General features: G+C 38.8%; 1 protein-coding gene across 9 annotated transcripts in view; it reads right to left on the bottom strand.

Moving 5' to 3' along the window:
- Nucleotides 1-483: 483 nt before the first annotated feature.
- Nucleotides 484-15,223, bottom strand: part of LOC309643329 (uncharacterized protein C2orf42 homolog) — a 49,584-nt gene continuing 34,844 nt past the window's right edge. For 8 of the 9 annotated variants that reach the window (XM_082426027.1, XM_082426029.1, XM_082426030.1 and 5 more), the window contains 4 exons: nucleotides 14,203-14,310; nucleotides 10,760-10,860; nucleotides 9,253-9,415; nucleotides 484-1,630 (listed from right to left, as the gene is read on the bottom strand). In XM_082426027.1, coding sequence (XP_082282153.1) covers nucleotides 1,422-1,630; nucleotides 9,253-9,415; nucleotides 10,760-10,860; nucleotides 14,203-14,310 — 581 coding nt within the window. In that variant the 3' untranslated portion in view covers nucleotides 484-1,421. The remainder of the gene's footprint in view (nucleotides 1,631-9,252; nucleotides 9,416-10,759; nucleotides 10,861-14,202; nucleotides 14,311-15,223) is intronic. The other variant, XM_082426035.1, reaches the window with a different exon arrangement.

Here is a 15,223-nt window from a genome sequence, read left to right as displayed (position 1 = left end):
TAACTAAAATGCTCACAGACTCCCCCACCCCCACCCCAGTTAGGCCCAGCAGAGCCTTTCTTTCGGGGATTTTGAACTTTGGATCAGGGAGAGTAGAGCAGTCAGTCCTGCTCTAGTGTGGAAGTGAAAGCCATACTTTCAGGTGCATTAGGAGCCAGAATTCCTACCAGAAGGAGATGCTCGGTGCTGAGAGAGAGTGAAGCCTCAGGAGAGGTGGAGATGGGTCAGATGGACGCTGGCTGCAGGGCTTCAGAGGCCTAGCCACACCCCAGCTCCACCCCAGGGTGGTTGGCCAGCCCTATTTTAATGTCCATGAACCGGTCATTCATTCGCATTTTTGCCTGAGCTGGTTAGAGTTGGGTTTTTGTTATGTGCAATCAAAACAAAAAGCCTACCTAAGGACTTTTCTTGTCTTCCCAAGGACAATGAATTATAAGGAATTTATATTATAAAGCAACATGACAGAGTGGAAAGAACATGCACTTTGGAATAAAATGAAACATTTTTAATGCTGTTTCCAGCAAGATACTTAATCTCAAAGAGACTGTTTAAATTTATAAAAGAAGGGGTGATGGCTAAACTCAAAGAATGATGAGGACTAAATGAGAAAAATTATCAAATGAGAATCTAAATGAAAATGCCTGGAATGTAGTAGGCAAACAGGAAATGTTGATTCCCTTTTTTCTCCTTAAAGGCAGGCTTTCATTCTGTATCTTTCAGTATCTCCATTCTGTGATCAAAGAATTAAAAAACAGGAATTGAATTTTACCACCTGTTAAACTTTTTGGAGAGTAAAGAAGGAAATAAAAATCAAGTAAACAAGCAATTACAAGCATTAGTTTGAAATGTCAAATACTGCCTTGACACCTGGATCTCTTTTTCCTGTTTTACTATCACCTAAATCTCCCAAAAGGTTTATAATTTTATAATTAGGCCAACATGAGATATAATTTGGAAAAACTAGTGACACTGTGCTTTGAGAAGAGAATAAAAGGGCATGACTGGAATTCTGCCAGGATGATCTTCAACATTCTGCCCTAACCAGGGTATTACTAACTTTCCAACACTGCTGGTGTAAGGCAAGTGCTGCGAACTTCTTAGAGAATTAGGAAAAGGTTGAAACAAACTCTAAAGGTGAGTTCTTCGAGAAGGTATGTGGGCTGGTTTTCTTTTTGTTCCTTTAAAAACTAGCCAGGAATACCACCCAATTTATAATGAAGACTATACACAGCAGCACCAAAAGGGCTATGTACAAGAAGAGTTTTTCTTCAACAGAATCCACTTGAATGTGTTGAGAAACCGCATCTTAGCTAAGAGTAGTTCAGTAAGGAACAGAGCCATCTAAGTGCCTAACTAGTATTTAAAGTTGTCAAAGGGTGGGGATGTGCAAATTTAGCAGCGAAAGACTCTTTTGTTTTGCCTCAAGGGAAAGTGATGGTGGTCAGAGGGGCCAGTTCCAAGGGCTGGTCCAGGGGGGGCCGCTGTTCTTGGTACTCCGCCACATGCCCATTGCGGTGGTGACCATACTCAAACTTGATCCGCAGCTCGCCAATCTTGGATTGGGGAAGAATATCTGGGATCCACTCAATGATGAAAGGTGTTGGCTCCTTTTGATCTGGGGAAGTGTTGCCTGAAGAAAAAAGAAAAGAAAAAAGATTGATTAGTACAATTCCAAAATAAATTTGAGTCTGGACAGGACTTCCCTGATGGCACAGTGGTTAAGAATCTGCCTGCCAATGCAGGGGACATGGGTTCGAGCCCTGGTCCGGGAAGGTCCCACATTATGTGGAGCAACTAAGCCTGTGTGCCACAACTACTTAAGCCCACGTGCCACAACTACTGAAGCCCGTGTGCCTAGAGCCCGTGTTCCGCCACAAGAGAAGCCCGCGCACTGCAATGAAGAGTAGCCCCCACTCGCTGCAACTAGAGAGAGCCCGCGCGCAGCAACAAAGACCCAATGCAGCCAAAAATAAATAAATAAATTAATTAATTAAAAAAAAATTGAGTCTGGACAGATCTTACCCTGTTCACAAATTTTAAAAGGAAATGAAAAAGAAGTTTAAAAAATATATATACATATGAGGAAAAAAAAAGGGGGGGGCAACAAGAAGAATTAAGGGAAGGGAAAAGTGATTATTGCTATATCTATCCAAAACAAAGTTTCAGGGAACTGTCTGGCATCCTCAAATAAAATAAGACCCAGCTTTTATGAAAATAGGGCCAAAAGAATCATAAGGAGAGCCCAGACGAAGAGGAAAAGAATGCTTTTGAAAAAATGTAAAATACTAGCAGAATTAAAAATAAGCATATGGTATCACCTTCAAAACTATGGAGACAATTAAGCATAGAAAACATAGTCCATTTAGCAAAAAACAGAAGAACAAAACGAGACAGAAGACCAACTATATCAATTATAATAAAGGGGATAAACTATTGAAATTGGACAAAAATCAAAACCAACAATATAATATTGATAAGAGATTCAATAAGAACAAAGTGTCACAAAAAAGTTAAAAGGATGGCAAACATCAGAAAAATGTAAAACAAAAGAAAGCTGGTGTCACTGTTGTAATATTGAACAAAGATGAATTTAGGGCAAATATTATTTTTACATTGATAAAGTATTGCTATAGACTGAATCTACATTCTCCCAAAATTTCTCCCAAATTTTGTATCCTCCCAAGATTCATAAATTGAAAACCTAATCCCCGATGTGATAGTACTTGGAGGTGGGGCCTTTGGGAGGTGATTAGGTCATGAGGGCAGATGAATGAGATGAGTGCCCTTATTTTAGACCCCAGAGACATCCTTGCCCTTTCTGTAATGTGAGGACACAAAGTGAAGACTGCTGATGGCCGTCTTTGAGCCGGGAAGCAGGCCGTCACCAGACATCAGATCTGTTGGTGCCTTGATCTTGGATTTCCCACCCTGCAGAACTGTGAGAAATAAATTTCTGTTGTTTGTAAGCCACCCAGTTTATGGTATTCTGTTATAGCAGCCCAAATGGACTACGACAATATATTTACATTGACATCTGTCAATAACTCTGATGTACCAAAAACACTGCATTACAATACTCAAAGCCTTTTTGCAATATCAGAAGACATTTAGAGAAACATAACTGTAGTAGGAAATTGTCTCACAACTCTGCTAAGTTGTATAAGTCTTAAAGCTACACAAGACTTTACATTGTATAAATAATAACATCTTTGCTAGCACAAATTAATATCATACATTAGGTTAGTGAGAAAATATTTTTAAATCCCTAAAATAAATAGAAATTGAAAAGGCACATCTTCTGACCTCAAAATAATAAAAGTAGAAATTGATAACCTAAGAATATAAAAATCAAACCAACTCAACCAACTGGAAATTTTAAATAACAAAGTGTTGGGGACACAGAGAAACTAAACTATGATTAGAGACTATTTAGATATTAAAAATAAGAAGAAGAACCTTAAATGTTCTTATTATCGAACATGAATTTTAAAAATTAACTGATAATTCCAAAAGGTATACAAATTAAAAAATTCCAAGAAAATGTTAGAAAAAATTTTTAAAGAGTTAGGATAGGGGGCTTCCCTGGTGGCGCAGTGGTTGAGAATCTGCCTGCTAATGCAGGGGACATGGGTTCGAGCCCTGGTCTGGGAAGATCCCACATGCCGCGGAGCAACTGAGCCCGTGAGCCACAACTACTGAGCCTGCGTGTCTGGAGCCTGTGCTCCGCAACAAGAGAGGCCGCGATAGTGAGAGGCCCGCGCATCGCGATGAAGAGTGGCCCCCGCTTGCCACGACTAGAGAAAGCCCTCGCACAGAAACGAAGACCCAACACAGCCAAAAATAAATAAATAAATATACATTAATTAATTAATAAAAAAAAATTCATGCTTTAAAAAAAAAAAAGAGTTAGGATAAATTTTTACAGACAAAAGCATAAAATAGTTCAAAACAGACATTCAGATAAATACAAGAGCCAGTTCTTTGAAAAAGACAAAAAATTCTTGGAGTATATAACTATAGACCCAGGTTGTAAAAGTTATGTGATTATCCTCTATACCAAAAATTATAAAAATGTACACAATTTAAATTTTGAATGAAAATAGAAGAATTTTTTGGGAAAAAAACAATTAAAATTGACTAAAGAAGAGATAGAGACTGTGAGTACAAATATAAATCAGAAGAAATTAAAGAAGTTTTTAGAGAACTGCCTGCAAGTAAAGGTTAGGTCCAAGAGAATAAATTCTTTCAAACATTCAAGGAACAGATATTTCCTAAGCTATTTTTTAAAATTAATTTTTATTGGAGCATAGTTGATTTACAGTGTTGTGTTAGCTTCTGCTGTACAGCAAAGTGAATCAGTTATACACATACATATATCCACTCTTTTTTAGATTCTTTTCCCATATAGGTCATTACAGAGAATTGAGTAGAGTTCCCTGTGCCAAACAGTAGGTTCTTATTAGTTATCTATTTTATATATAGTAGTGTGTATATGTCAATCTCAATATCCCAATTTACCCTCCCCCCCAAGATATTTAATTTGGTCCAAAGCTTTCTAAAATCATTTTCTATATAACTATCACAAAAACCCAAAAAAGATAGCCTCCAAAAAAGAAACTGTAGTCAGTTAATACTTACGAATCGATAATAAAAAATCCTAAAGAAAGTATTAGCAAATAGAATCTACATACACATTAAAATAAAAAAGACCACACAGGATTTATTCCAGAAAGGCAAGATTACTTCAATATTAGACATTTATTCATAAAACTCACTTTGTAAATCAATTATACTTAAAATAAATAAATTTCATTGCACTTGGGTCAAAACCGTTTATCTTTTGAGGTTTCTCAAAAGATGGTAAAAAGGTATTTCAAGGGACTTCCCCGACGGTCCAGTGGTTAAGACTCCGCCTTCCAATGCAGGGGATACAGGTTTGATCCCTGGTCGGGGAACTAAGTTGCCACATGCTGCGGGGTATGGCCAAAAAAAAAAAAAAAAGGTATTTCAAAAAATTAAATTCTAGGGAGTTCCCTGGTGGTCTAGTGGTTAGGATTTGGTGCTTTCACTGCTGTGGCCCAGGTTTAATCTCTGGTTGGGGAACTCCCGCAAGCCATGTGGTGAGGCCAAAAAATAATACATAGATAAATAAAAATAATTTAAAAAACAACTACATTTAAAAAAATCAATTCTAGTTCCTAATAAAAATACTTAATAAACCAAGAACATGATATGCTGTTATAATAAAAAATTTTATCTGAAATCAATAACCAATAGTTCATTATTTAATAGTGAAACACAGAGCAGCTTTTCCCAGAAAAATTCTATGAAATGCTAATGGTATTCCCCTGAAAAGTGTTGACCAGTCAAATAAACTGGGGAAAACTTAAGTTAAATAAAGTTCAACAGGTATTTTAATTTCAGAATCTTTTTAATATGCAAATTTATAGGATGAGTTACTAAGAGAGATACATTATATTCTAAGACACTACTCCCTACTGCCTCCCTACTCCACTTGTAACATTTTCTGAGATCTGAGTATATCATACAACCAGGGAATTTCTCATGTGGCAAAGCTTCTTTTCCCACCAAAAAAGTTATTACAAAATTGACTGAACATCTTACAGTCAAGGGTCTTAGAATCAAAGAAATACAGTATGTAGCATTTCTCAAACTTATCAGATCATGGAACACTTTTTTCACAGCATACTTATCACTATCTCTTCTTCAAGATAGAGTTGGAAAATGCTATGCTGGAGGAGTTTTTACTATAGTAAAAATGATAGTTTTACTATAGTAAAATGAAAATCTCAGCTGCTAGCTTTACTATTATTCACTGTTGCTCTTGAAGTTGTAGCTAATTTAACAAGAAAAAAACAATGAGATATAAACATTTGAAAGGAAACAAAATTATCATTATTTTTCAAGTGATATAATTGATTTCCCAGAAACAACAGGTAAACAACTATCATCACTACTAGGAACTCATTAAGGAGGGCAATTTGATAGTAATTATATCAAAATCAAGAGCTTTCCATACATTGGCAGTAACAAGTTAGACACATGATAAACATCTTATTCACAAGAGCAGCCAAAAATATATTTCACAAGAATTTGACAAAATAATTATAAATTCTAAATTTCTTGGTGACATAGTTCACTGCCCTGACACTGCTTATAGCCTAGTCAGTGGAAAGACAGGTGAGTGTTGGATGGCTAGGAGTGAAGGCTCTGGAGTCCAAAACTGCCTGGGGTTGAGGACCAGCTCCACCACTTTACTAGCTGTGTAACTCTGGGCAGTTTACTGCACCTATCTTCACCTCAGTTTATTCATCTGTAAATGGGTATCACAGAATCTACCTCTGAGTGGGCTGATGAGCATTAAATGGATTAATCTAGGTAAAGAACTTAAAATAACAGCTGGCACAGAGTAGGTGCTCATTAAGTGCTACTTGTTACAGTTGTCATTATTATTATTAAATTATTATACCCAAGTTAAAAATAGACAAAAAAGCAATTCATCAAATACAAATGACTAATATGAAAATTTACTCTCATTAACATTTGAGGGCAATGCAAATTAAAAGAATGATAGGGCTTCCCTGGTGGCGCAGTGGTTGAGAATCTGCCTGCCAATGCAGGGGACACAGGTTCGAGCCCTGGTCTGGGAAGATCCCACATGCCGCGGAGCAACTAGGCCCGTGAGCCACAAATTACTGAGCCTGCGCGTCTGGAGCCTGTGCTCCGCAACAAGAGGGGCCACAATAGTGAGAGGCCCGCGCACCGCGATGAAGAGTGGCCCCCACTTGCCGCAACTAGAGAAAGCCATCGCACAGAAACGAAGACCCAACACAGCCATAAATAAATAAATAAATAAAAAGAATGATAGAACATTTTTTGGCTATCAAATCAATAAAGATTAAAAAAAGAAACTCTTGGGGACTTCCCTGGTGATGCAGTGGTTAAGAATCCGCCTGCCAATGCAGGGGACATGGGTTCGATCCCTGGTCCGGGAAGATCCCACATGCCACGGAGCAACTAAGCCCGTGCACCACAACTACTGAGCCCACATGCCACAACTACTGAAGCCCGCGCACCTAGAGCCCATGCTCTGCAACAAGAGAAGCCACTGCAATGATAAGCCCGTGCACCGCAACGAAGAGTAGCCCCCTGCAATGAAGAGTAGCCCCTTTCTCGCCACAGCTAGAGAAAGCACATGGGCAGCAATGAAGACCCAACACAGCCAAAAGTAAAAAATAAAAAAATAAAAAAAAACTCTTTCATGCATGGCTAGCAGGAGTAAACTGTAGAAGTATTACAATCTTTCTGGAGGGCAGTGTGACAAAAACAATCAAAAGTCCTAAAAATGTATATAACCTTTGACCCTCCTGTTTAACTTTTAAGAATTTACCTGAAAGGATATCCTAAATAAATTAGGAAATAATTAAGGCTATAAAAGGTTTGTCTAAAAGGAAGTTAATTATAAAAGGAAGCATTATTCATAATAGCAAAAAGTTTGAAACAACTTAAATTCAGTGAGAATTTAAGTGAGATAACTTAATGAATGAATTTTATGAAGCTGTTTAAAAATGTTGTATTCACAACAGCCAAAAGGTTGAAGCAATCCAAGTATCCAAACAGATGAATGGATACACAAAATGTAGTAGATATATATAATGAAATATTTTTCAGCCATAGAAAGGAAAGAAAATTTGTCACATGCTACAACGTGGATGAACCTTGAAGAGATTATGCTAAGTGAAATAAGCCAGTCACAAAAGGACAAAGACTGTATGATTCTAATTTGAGTAGTCAAATTCATACAGACAGAAAGTAGAATGGCAACCAGCTCTGGTGGGAGGCAGGAATGCAGAGTTAGTATTTAATGGGTAGTTTCAGTTGAGAAAGATGAAAAAGTTCTGGAGATGGATGGTGGTGATGGTTGCACAACAATGCAAAAGTACTTAAGGCCATAAAACCTTATGCTTAAAAATGGTTAAAATGTTAAGTTTTATATTACATGTTTTATAATAATAAAAAAAGTTAAAAAAATAATGTTGAAGACAGACATGGAAAGCTGTTCATGATATATTTTTAAGTGAAAAAAGCTGTTGAGATATGATCCCATGTTTTAGAAACCCTTTTCTTTTTCTCCTTTTTTAAAATTAATTAATTAATTTGTTTGTTTTTATTTTTGGCTGCAGTGGGTCTTCGTTGCTGTGGGCGGGCTTTCTCTAGCTGCGGTGAGCAGGGGCTACTCTCCTCTAGTTGCGGTGCGCGGGCTTCTCATTGTCGTGGCTTCTCTTGTTGCGGAGCACGGGCTCTAGGCACACAGGGTTCAGCAGTTGTGGCGCACGGGCTCAGCAGTTGTGGCTTGCGGGCTCTAGAGCGCAGGCTCAGTAGTTGTGGTGCACGGGCTTAGTTGCTCTGCAGCATGTGGGATCTTCCAGGGCCAGGGCTCGAACCCGTGGTCCCTTGCATTGGCAGGCAGATTCTTAACCACTGCGCCACCAGGGAAGTCCCTAGAAACCCTTTTCATGCACAGAAAAAAAAGTCTGGAAGAGTATACACCAAAATCTTAATGATGATGTCATCTACAGTGGGTGAGTTTACAGGTGGTTTTTATTTTTCTCCTCCTTTATGCTCTATAATTAAATCTATGATTTCTGTATAATGAACAGGTATTACTTCTCTAATTTTATTTAATTTTATTTTTTTAAAAATAAATTTATTTATTTATTTATTTTTGGCTGTGTTGGGTCTTCGTTGCTGTGCGCAGGCTGTCTCTAGTTGCGGCGAGCGGGGGCTACTCTTCGTTGCGGCACGTGGGCTTCTCATTGTCGTGGCTTCTGTTGTTGCAGAGCATGGGCTTTAGGTGTGCAGGCTTCAGTAGTTGTGGCACATGGGCTCAATAGTTGTGGCTTGTGGGTTCTAGAGCTCAGGCTTAGTAGTTGTGGCGCACGGGCTTAGCTGCTCTGCGGCATGTGGGATCTTCCAGGCCAGGGCTTGAACCCATATCCCTTGCATTGGCAGGCAGATTCTTAACCACTGTGCCACCAGGGAAGCCCTCTAATTTTATTTTTAAAGTACTGGCTCAAATGAAACAAAACACCTTATCCCATGACTGCCTTTACAAAATGTGTGAATGTGTCTTCTTTGTTCAAGGTCAAGCCCCAAAGTCGAGGATAGTGTAATACACACACAGGTGACCCTCAAAGGAAGGTGTGCTATTGAAACCACCAATTTACTTACCAACTTTGAGAAAAGTTTTTAGTTCCAAGGGTCGCAGCACTGGTTGCTTTTCTATACGACCATAGGTTTCTGCTATGCTCTCTACTTCTACTTTAGGGCATTTAAACAGCTCGTAAGTCCCATCCCGGTTCTGGATAAAACTTCGGGTGATTTCCAAAGGCATCTGCATATGGAGACAATACCAAGAAAGGTGAGAAAAGAAAACTTTCAAAGTAGACAAACATTGGATGACAACAGATTTTATTCATTCTTTTCTGCTAAGTACACTCAAATTAACTAAAATTTCCCCTTGTATTTTCAAGTAAATTTTTTCAACAGTTCTGCCTTTCCTTTTTCTCTCTGTAACTTTCACTTGAACCCTAACCAAACCATACTGAACGCCTAATACCTTCATGGCTACATGACTGCTACTGGCACAGACCTGCTCTAAAATCAGTTTTATTCCCTCCCTACTGCTCTGCTAGCAGCAATCTTCTCCTAAAAACCCTACCAATGGCACCTATAGCTGACCTCACATCCTGTGTGCTTCCACCATCCTTGGGACTAAGCCAGACAGAGCTTGAACTGAATTTTGCCTTTGCCACTAAACAGCAGGCTGAGCTTCTCATAGCCTGTTTCTCATCTGCAAAATACAGTTAATACCAGTGCATGGTTGTGAGACTGAATGGGGTGATACAGGTAAGTAACGTGCAACACAGAAGCTCCACGACTTGACTTTGCTCTGGGGCTGCTGCAGTGCCTCCCCGAACCCCACCCTTTTCAGGTTAGAAGCTGTTTCTGCGACATCCTGCATTTAAAGAAGTTCCTCAAGTGTCTTTAGTGCGAACATAGGCCTTTCCTAGAGTTCCCATGTAAGTTCTATAGTTACCAAACAATTTATTTTTCTGAACATAACAGTGCCTCGCAATTCAGCTAATCTTAATGTTTTAAATCACATGATGCTGAGTTTTCCACACTATTCCATTATCATAGGAAGGGAAAATCCTCACATTTTTAGGATCTGCTTGAAAAAAACGTTTAAAAATGTCTAATATTGTCCCTGTGAAAAAGAACACAAACTAATTAAGAATCATTTCTCTAATGAGAACTAAATTGCAGTTTGGAGAGGAACATTGAATTGTGCTGGACCCACAGACTTCACAAACAGTATATCATCTCAAATTATATATATACTTTCTAGCTGCTTGCCAGTTAACCTAGGGCTCACCATGGCTAGTAGGGGATCATTATTTAATTTACAAGAAAAAGCATCCCTGTTTTCTGATCCCAAAGGCAAAGAAAAAAGGATACTCCAATTTAAAATACAGCCTCAAGCTACAGGGAATACCTATTAAAATCAGAGTTGGAACAATAAAGCCATGAATATTTCTGAATAATTTCTTAGTATGAAAAAAAGGAATTCTCTTTGGTGTCCATGACTCAAGGAGCTGGTGCAAACATACTTCCCGCACTTGCTTCCCTCTCTTCCCCTCTCTGCCCTCCCACTACTGTAGAAATAAACTCTTACCTCTGGGGTATCTAAGATTTGTTTAACTTGCAGGATATTCGTGATATGCCAGGTATACTTGGAAAAGGTTCCCAGTGGCAAAGCATCTTTGCGAACAAAAGCTTCAAGGTAAAAAGGGGGTAAAATTAGACTATCGAAAAATAACATGCTCTTTCACTGAATTTGTTATCCAGTTTCTGGAGAGTTCAGTGAAGTGATATTCCTGCCTTATAGAATCTCAGCCCTCTAAAAAAGGTATTTTATACACACACACACACACACACACACATATATGTTTTGGGTTGGCCAAAAGGTTTGTTCGTTTTTTTCCATAAGATGGCTCTAGTATTGCTTAGTGGTCTTTAACTTCATTTGAAACAATCTTGTTAGATTGTATTGTGACAACTGTCATATCAGTTGCATTTTTAAAAAACTTATCAAAATTGGTGACTTTTTGTGTAGCCATTTTAATATTGAAGATGGAAGAAAAAAAGCAACATTTTCGGCATATTATGCTTTATTATTTCAAGAAAGGTAAACACGCAACTGAAACACAAAAAAAGATTTGTGCAGTGTATGGAGAAGGTGCTGTGACTGATCAAACGTGTCAAAAGTGGTTTGCAGAGTTTCGTGCTGCAGATTTCTCACTGGACGATGCTCCACAGTCAGGTAGACCAGTTGAAGTCGATAGCGATCAAATCGAGACATTAATTGAGAACAATCAACATTATACCACGCGGGAGATAGCCGACATACTCAAAATATCCAAATTAAGCGTTGAAAATCATTTGCAGCAGCTTGGTTATGTTAATCGCTTTGATGTTTGGGTTCCACATAAAAAAACCCTTCTTGACTGTATTTCCTCATGCAATTCTCTACTGAAACGTAATGAAAATGTTCTGTTTTTAAAACAAATTGTGACAGGCAATGAAAAGTGGATACTGTACAATAATGTGGAAGGGAAGTGATCGTGGGGCAAGAGAAATGAACCACCACCAACGACACCAAAGGCCAGTCTTCATCCAAAGAAGGTGATGTTGTGTATATGGTGGGATTGGAAGGGAGTCCTCTATTATGAGCTCCTTCCAGAAAACGAAACGATTAATTCCAACAAGTACTGCTCCCAATTAGACCAACTGAAAGTAGCACTCAATGAAAAGCGTCTGGAATTAGTCAACAGAAAACACTTCATCTTCCATCAGAATGACGCAAGACCGCATGTTTCTTTGATGACCAGGCAAAAACTGTTAGAGCTTGGCTGGGAAGTTCTGATTCATCTGCCGTATTCACCAGACATTGCACCTTCAGATTTCCATTTATTTCCGTCTTGACAGAATTCTTTTAATGGAAAAAACTTCAATTCCCTGGAAGACTGTAAAAGACACCTATAACAGTTCTTTGATCAAAAAGATAAAAAGTTTTGGGAAGATGTGGGATTATGAAGTTGCCTGAAAAATGGCAGAAGGTAGTGGAATAAAAGGGTGAATACGTTGTTCAATAAAGTTCTTGGTGAAAATGAAAAATGTGTCTTTTAATTTAAAAACCGAAGGAACTTTTTGGCCAATCCAATATATATATTTTTTGTCCCTGCCGCGCAGCTTGAGGGATCTTAGTTACCCCACCAGGGATCGAACCTAGCCCCGGCAGTGAAAGTGCTGAGTCCTAACCACTGGACCACCAGGGAATTCCCTAAAAAAGGAATTCTAGAAGCAAATCTATAATAGAGTTTTGGCAGAAATGTGATGAATCAAATGATAAGGATTTCTGCTATAAAAAGTCTCTGATGCTTCTTTTGAGATACTACTTATTTTTGACATCTTGGAAACTTGTTTGTTTGGTAAGTCTATACACAGAGGACTCTATTATAAAACAGCCTCTTACAACTTTAGACAAGTCAGAGGTCAAATCATAGTCCTTAAAATAACTACATAGAGTTTAAGCCTGCTCACGTGGTTGCCAATCTATTGCCCTGCCTCCCAGATTATAAAGGGGTTCCACTGAAGGACCCAAAAATATCTAAGCAATGGGTTAAAATTAATGTATCCGGCCTAAAATGGTTTGTTTTTGTTTTTGTTTTGGCTGCACTACTCAGCATGCGGAATCTTAGTTCCCCGACCAGGGATTGAACCCATGCCCCCTTCAGTGGAAGTATGGAGTCCTAACCACTGGACTGCTAGGAAATTCCAGGCCTAAAGTTTAAACTGGAAGCATCAACACTGTCTCAAGGGACTTCCCTGGTGGCACAGTGGTTGAGAATCTGCCTGCCAACGCAGGGGACGTGGGTTCAAGCCCTGGTCCAGGAAGATCCCACATGCTGCGGAGCAACTAAGCCCGTGCGCCACAACTACTGAACCTGTGCCCTAGACCCTGTGAGCCACAACTACTGAGCCCACGTGTCACAGCAAATGAAGCCCACGCGCCTAGAGCCTATGCTCGGCAACAAGAGAAGCCACCAGCCCCTGCTCGCCGCAACTAGAGAAAGCCCGTGTGGAGCAACGCAAACCCAACATGGTCAAAAAATAAAAATAAAAAAAGATAAATAAATTTATTAAAAAAAAGAATACTGTCTCAAAAGTCAGATAGATAAGGTGTAAAGACAGAGATTTTTATGGCCCTAAACAGAGAGATTCACAGCTTGTACTATTCAAAGACAGAATTAAACATCAGTCCTGGGAATTCCCTGGCAGTTCCATGGTTAGGACTCTGAGCTTCCACTGCAGGGGCACAGGTTCGATCCCTGGTCAAGAACTAAGATCCCGCATGCTGAAAGGCTTGGCCAAAAAACAAACAAACAAAAACACTTCAGTCCCTATCACATCATCAAATAACAATTTACTGAAGAAATAGCTCTGATTTCTAGCTGTAGTTACTCTTGGGCTATTTGTCCCTGAGCAACCTTTTCCTTCTCCTTTTCTCTCCCTTATTTCCTTATACTACCAAATAAGTATCTTGAGATCTCTAGTAGAAAGATATTATATAAAACCAAGAAATAAGTATCAGAATACTGTAATTATAAAATGTTCCAAGCCTGAGAATCACTCTAAAAATAAAATCTCTCTTTATCATAAATGGGGAATCATGAAAAACAAGTTTTCGTTTTTGACACATACTGTAATATGCTTCCAAGAAGCCAGCGCAAACAACAATTGGAGCCTGCAATGCTTTTGTTGAAACTGGTTCATATCCAGAAAATATCCAACTTCTTGGTGGGCACCTTCATTGTGCTTCATCGGTGATTCTTTTACCAACCTTGTGCTTTCGGAATCTTTCCATCAACTCTTACTAGCATAAGCATGGGGCCTTTGAAGAGTGTGATCATTATTCTAAGAGCTGATGGGCTAAGGCATCATGCTCTGAGCATGTAACTAGAAGTCCTAATCATGAAAATTCCACACAATTTTCCCCAAACATTATTCTCTAAGGTCAAGACATCTATTGCTATTCCTGAGGAAAAAATCCCATACCTGTGGTAGAGTTGGGAAGCCGTTTTTTTGCACTTCCTATGGATATTCTCTGTTGCAGGGCATCAAAAAAGGACTGAGGAATGTGGAACACCAGTGGCTCTGGTTTGCCTACAGGAAATAAGAAGAAGCTCATTTAAGGAAACTCAGTGGGCTTTCTGGTGTGTAGGGGAAGGTGGAAGAAATGGAATTGATGGGTAGTAATAACTAAAAATACCACTGAGATTTCTTTATACAGGGGCAAAAAGAAGGCTTTGATTGACCTTTATGAGTCAAGCACTGTCACCTGCCCTACTCTTGATCCCTTGCAATTATAACACATACAGCACACCCTTGTCATCTACCAAAGATAACTTTTCAAATCCCTAATTTTGTAAACACTGCCACAGCACAGACTTCTCCCTTTAAAGAGGACATGAAATGAGATGAGAACATTGAGGCTGAGTTGAGAAGGTAAACTTGATTCACTCCTGCTCACTATCCCAGGCACCTGCTGTTTGCATTCATTTTCTCAGATGGCCAGGACCGTGAATGCCAGAGACTGCAAAGTTAGGACAATTTATCCAATAAGCATCAGTCTTCTCTCTGATGTGAAGACAGGCAAACTGTTTGAAAATACGTAACAAACCTCTTTTAAAAAGTTGCAAGACACTAGGTCAACAAAAAGTCAACAGAAAGAGTGTTCAGGGGAGAGGGTGAAAGAGTTCAGAGTTTTCCTTAAAAACTCTGCCCAAGAAGCAAGCTCCAACAGAGGGAAAACATCCAGAACCACATGGCTTAACATGTAACTTCCACCTGCCTGTAGAAGGTGTAGTTCTTAAAGACAGTTCAGCTGCCTTTCTGAAATAAAGATCAAGCCAAGAAAAATGAAAATGAAAGGTTTTCTAGAATTCCATTTTAAGGTGTTACATTCTATCAATTGATTTTACCTACTTAATTGAATGCAGAATGCCAATGACAAAACTGTCACTGCTTCTGAGCCACTAAAATTTTTTTTTAAATTTTTATTTATTTATTTTTGACT

This window comes from Balaenoptera physalus (genome assembly GCF_965194825.1).
Source record: "Balaenoptera physalus genome assembly, chromosome: 15".
Taxonomy (NCBI): Eukaryota; Metazoa; Chordata; class Mammalia; order Artiodactyla; family Balaenopteridae; genus Balaenoptera; species Balaenoptera physalus.
This window is presented reverse-complemented; position numbering and strand designations above follow the sequence as displayed.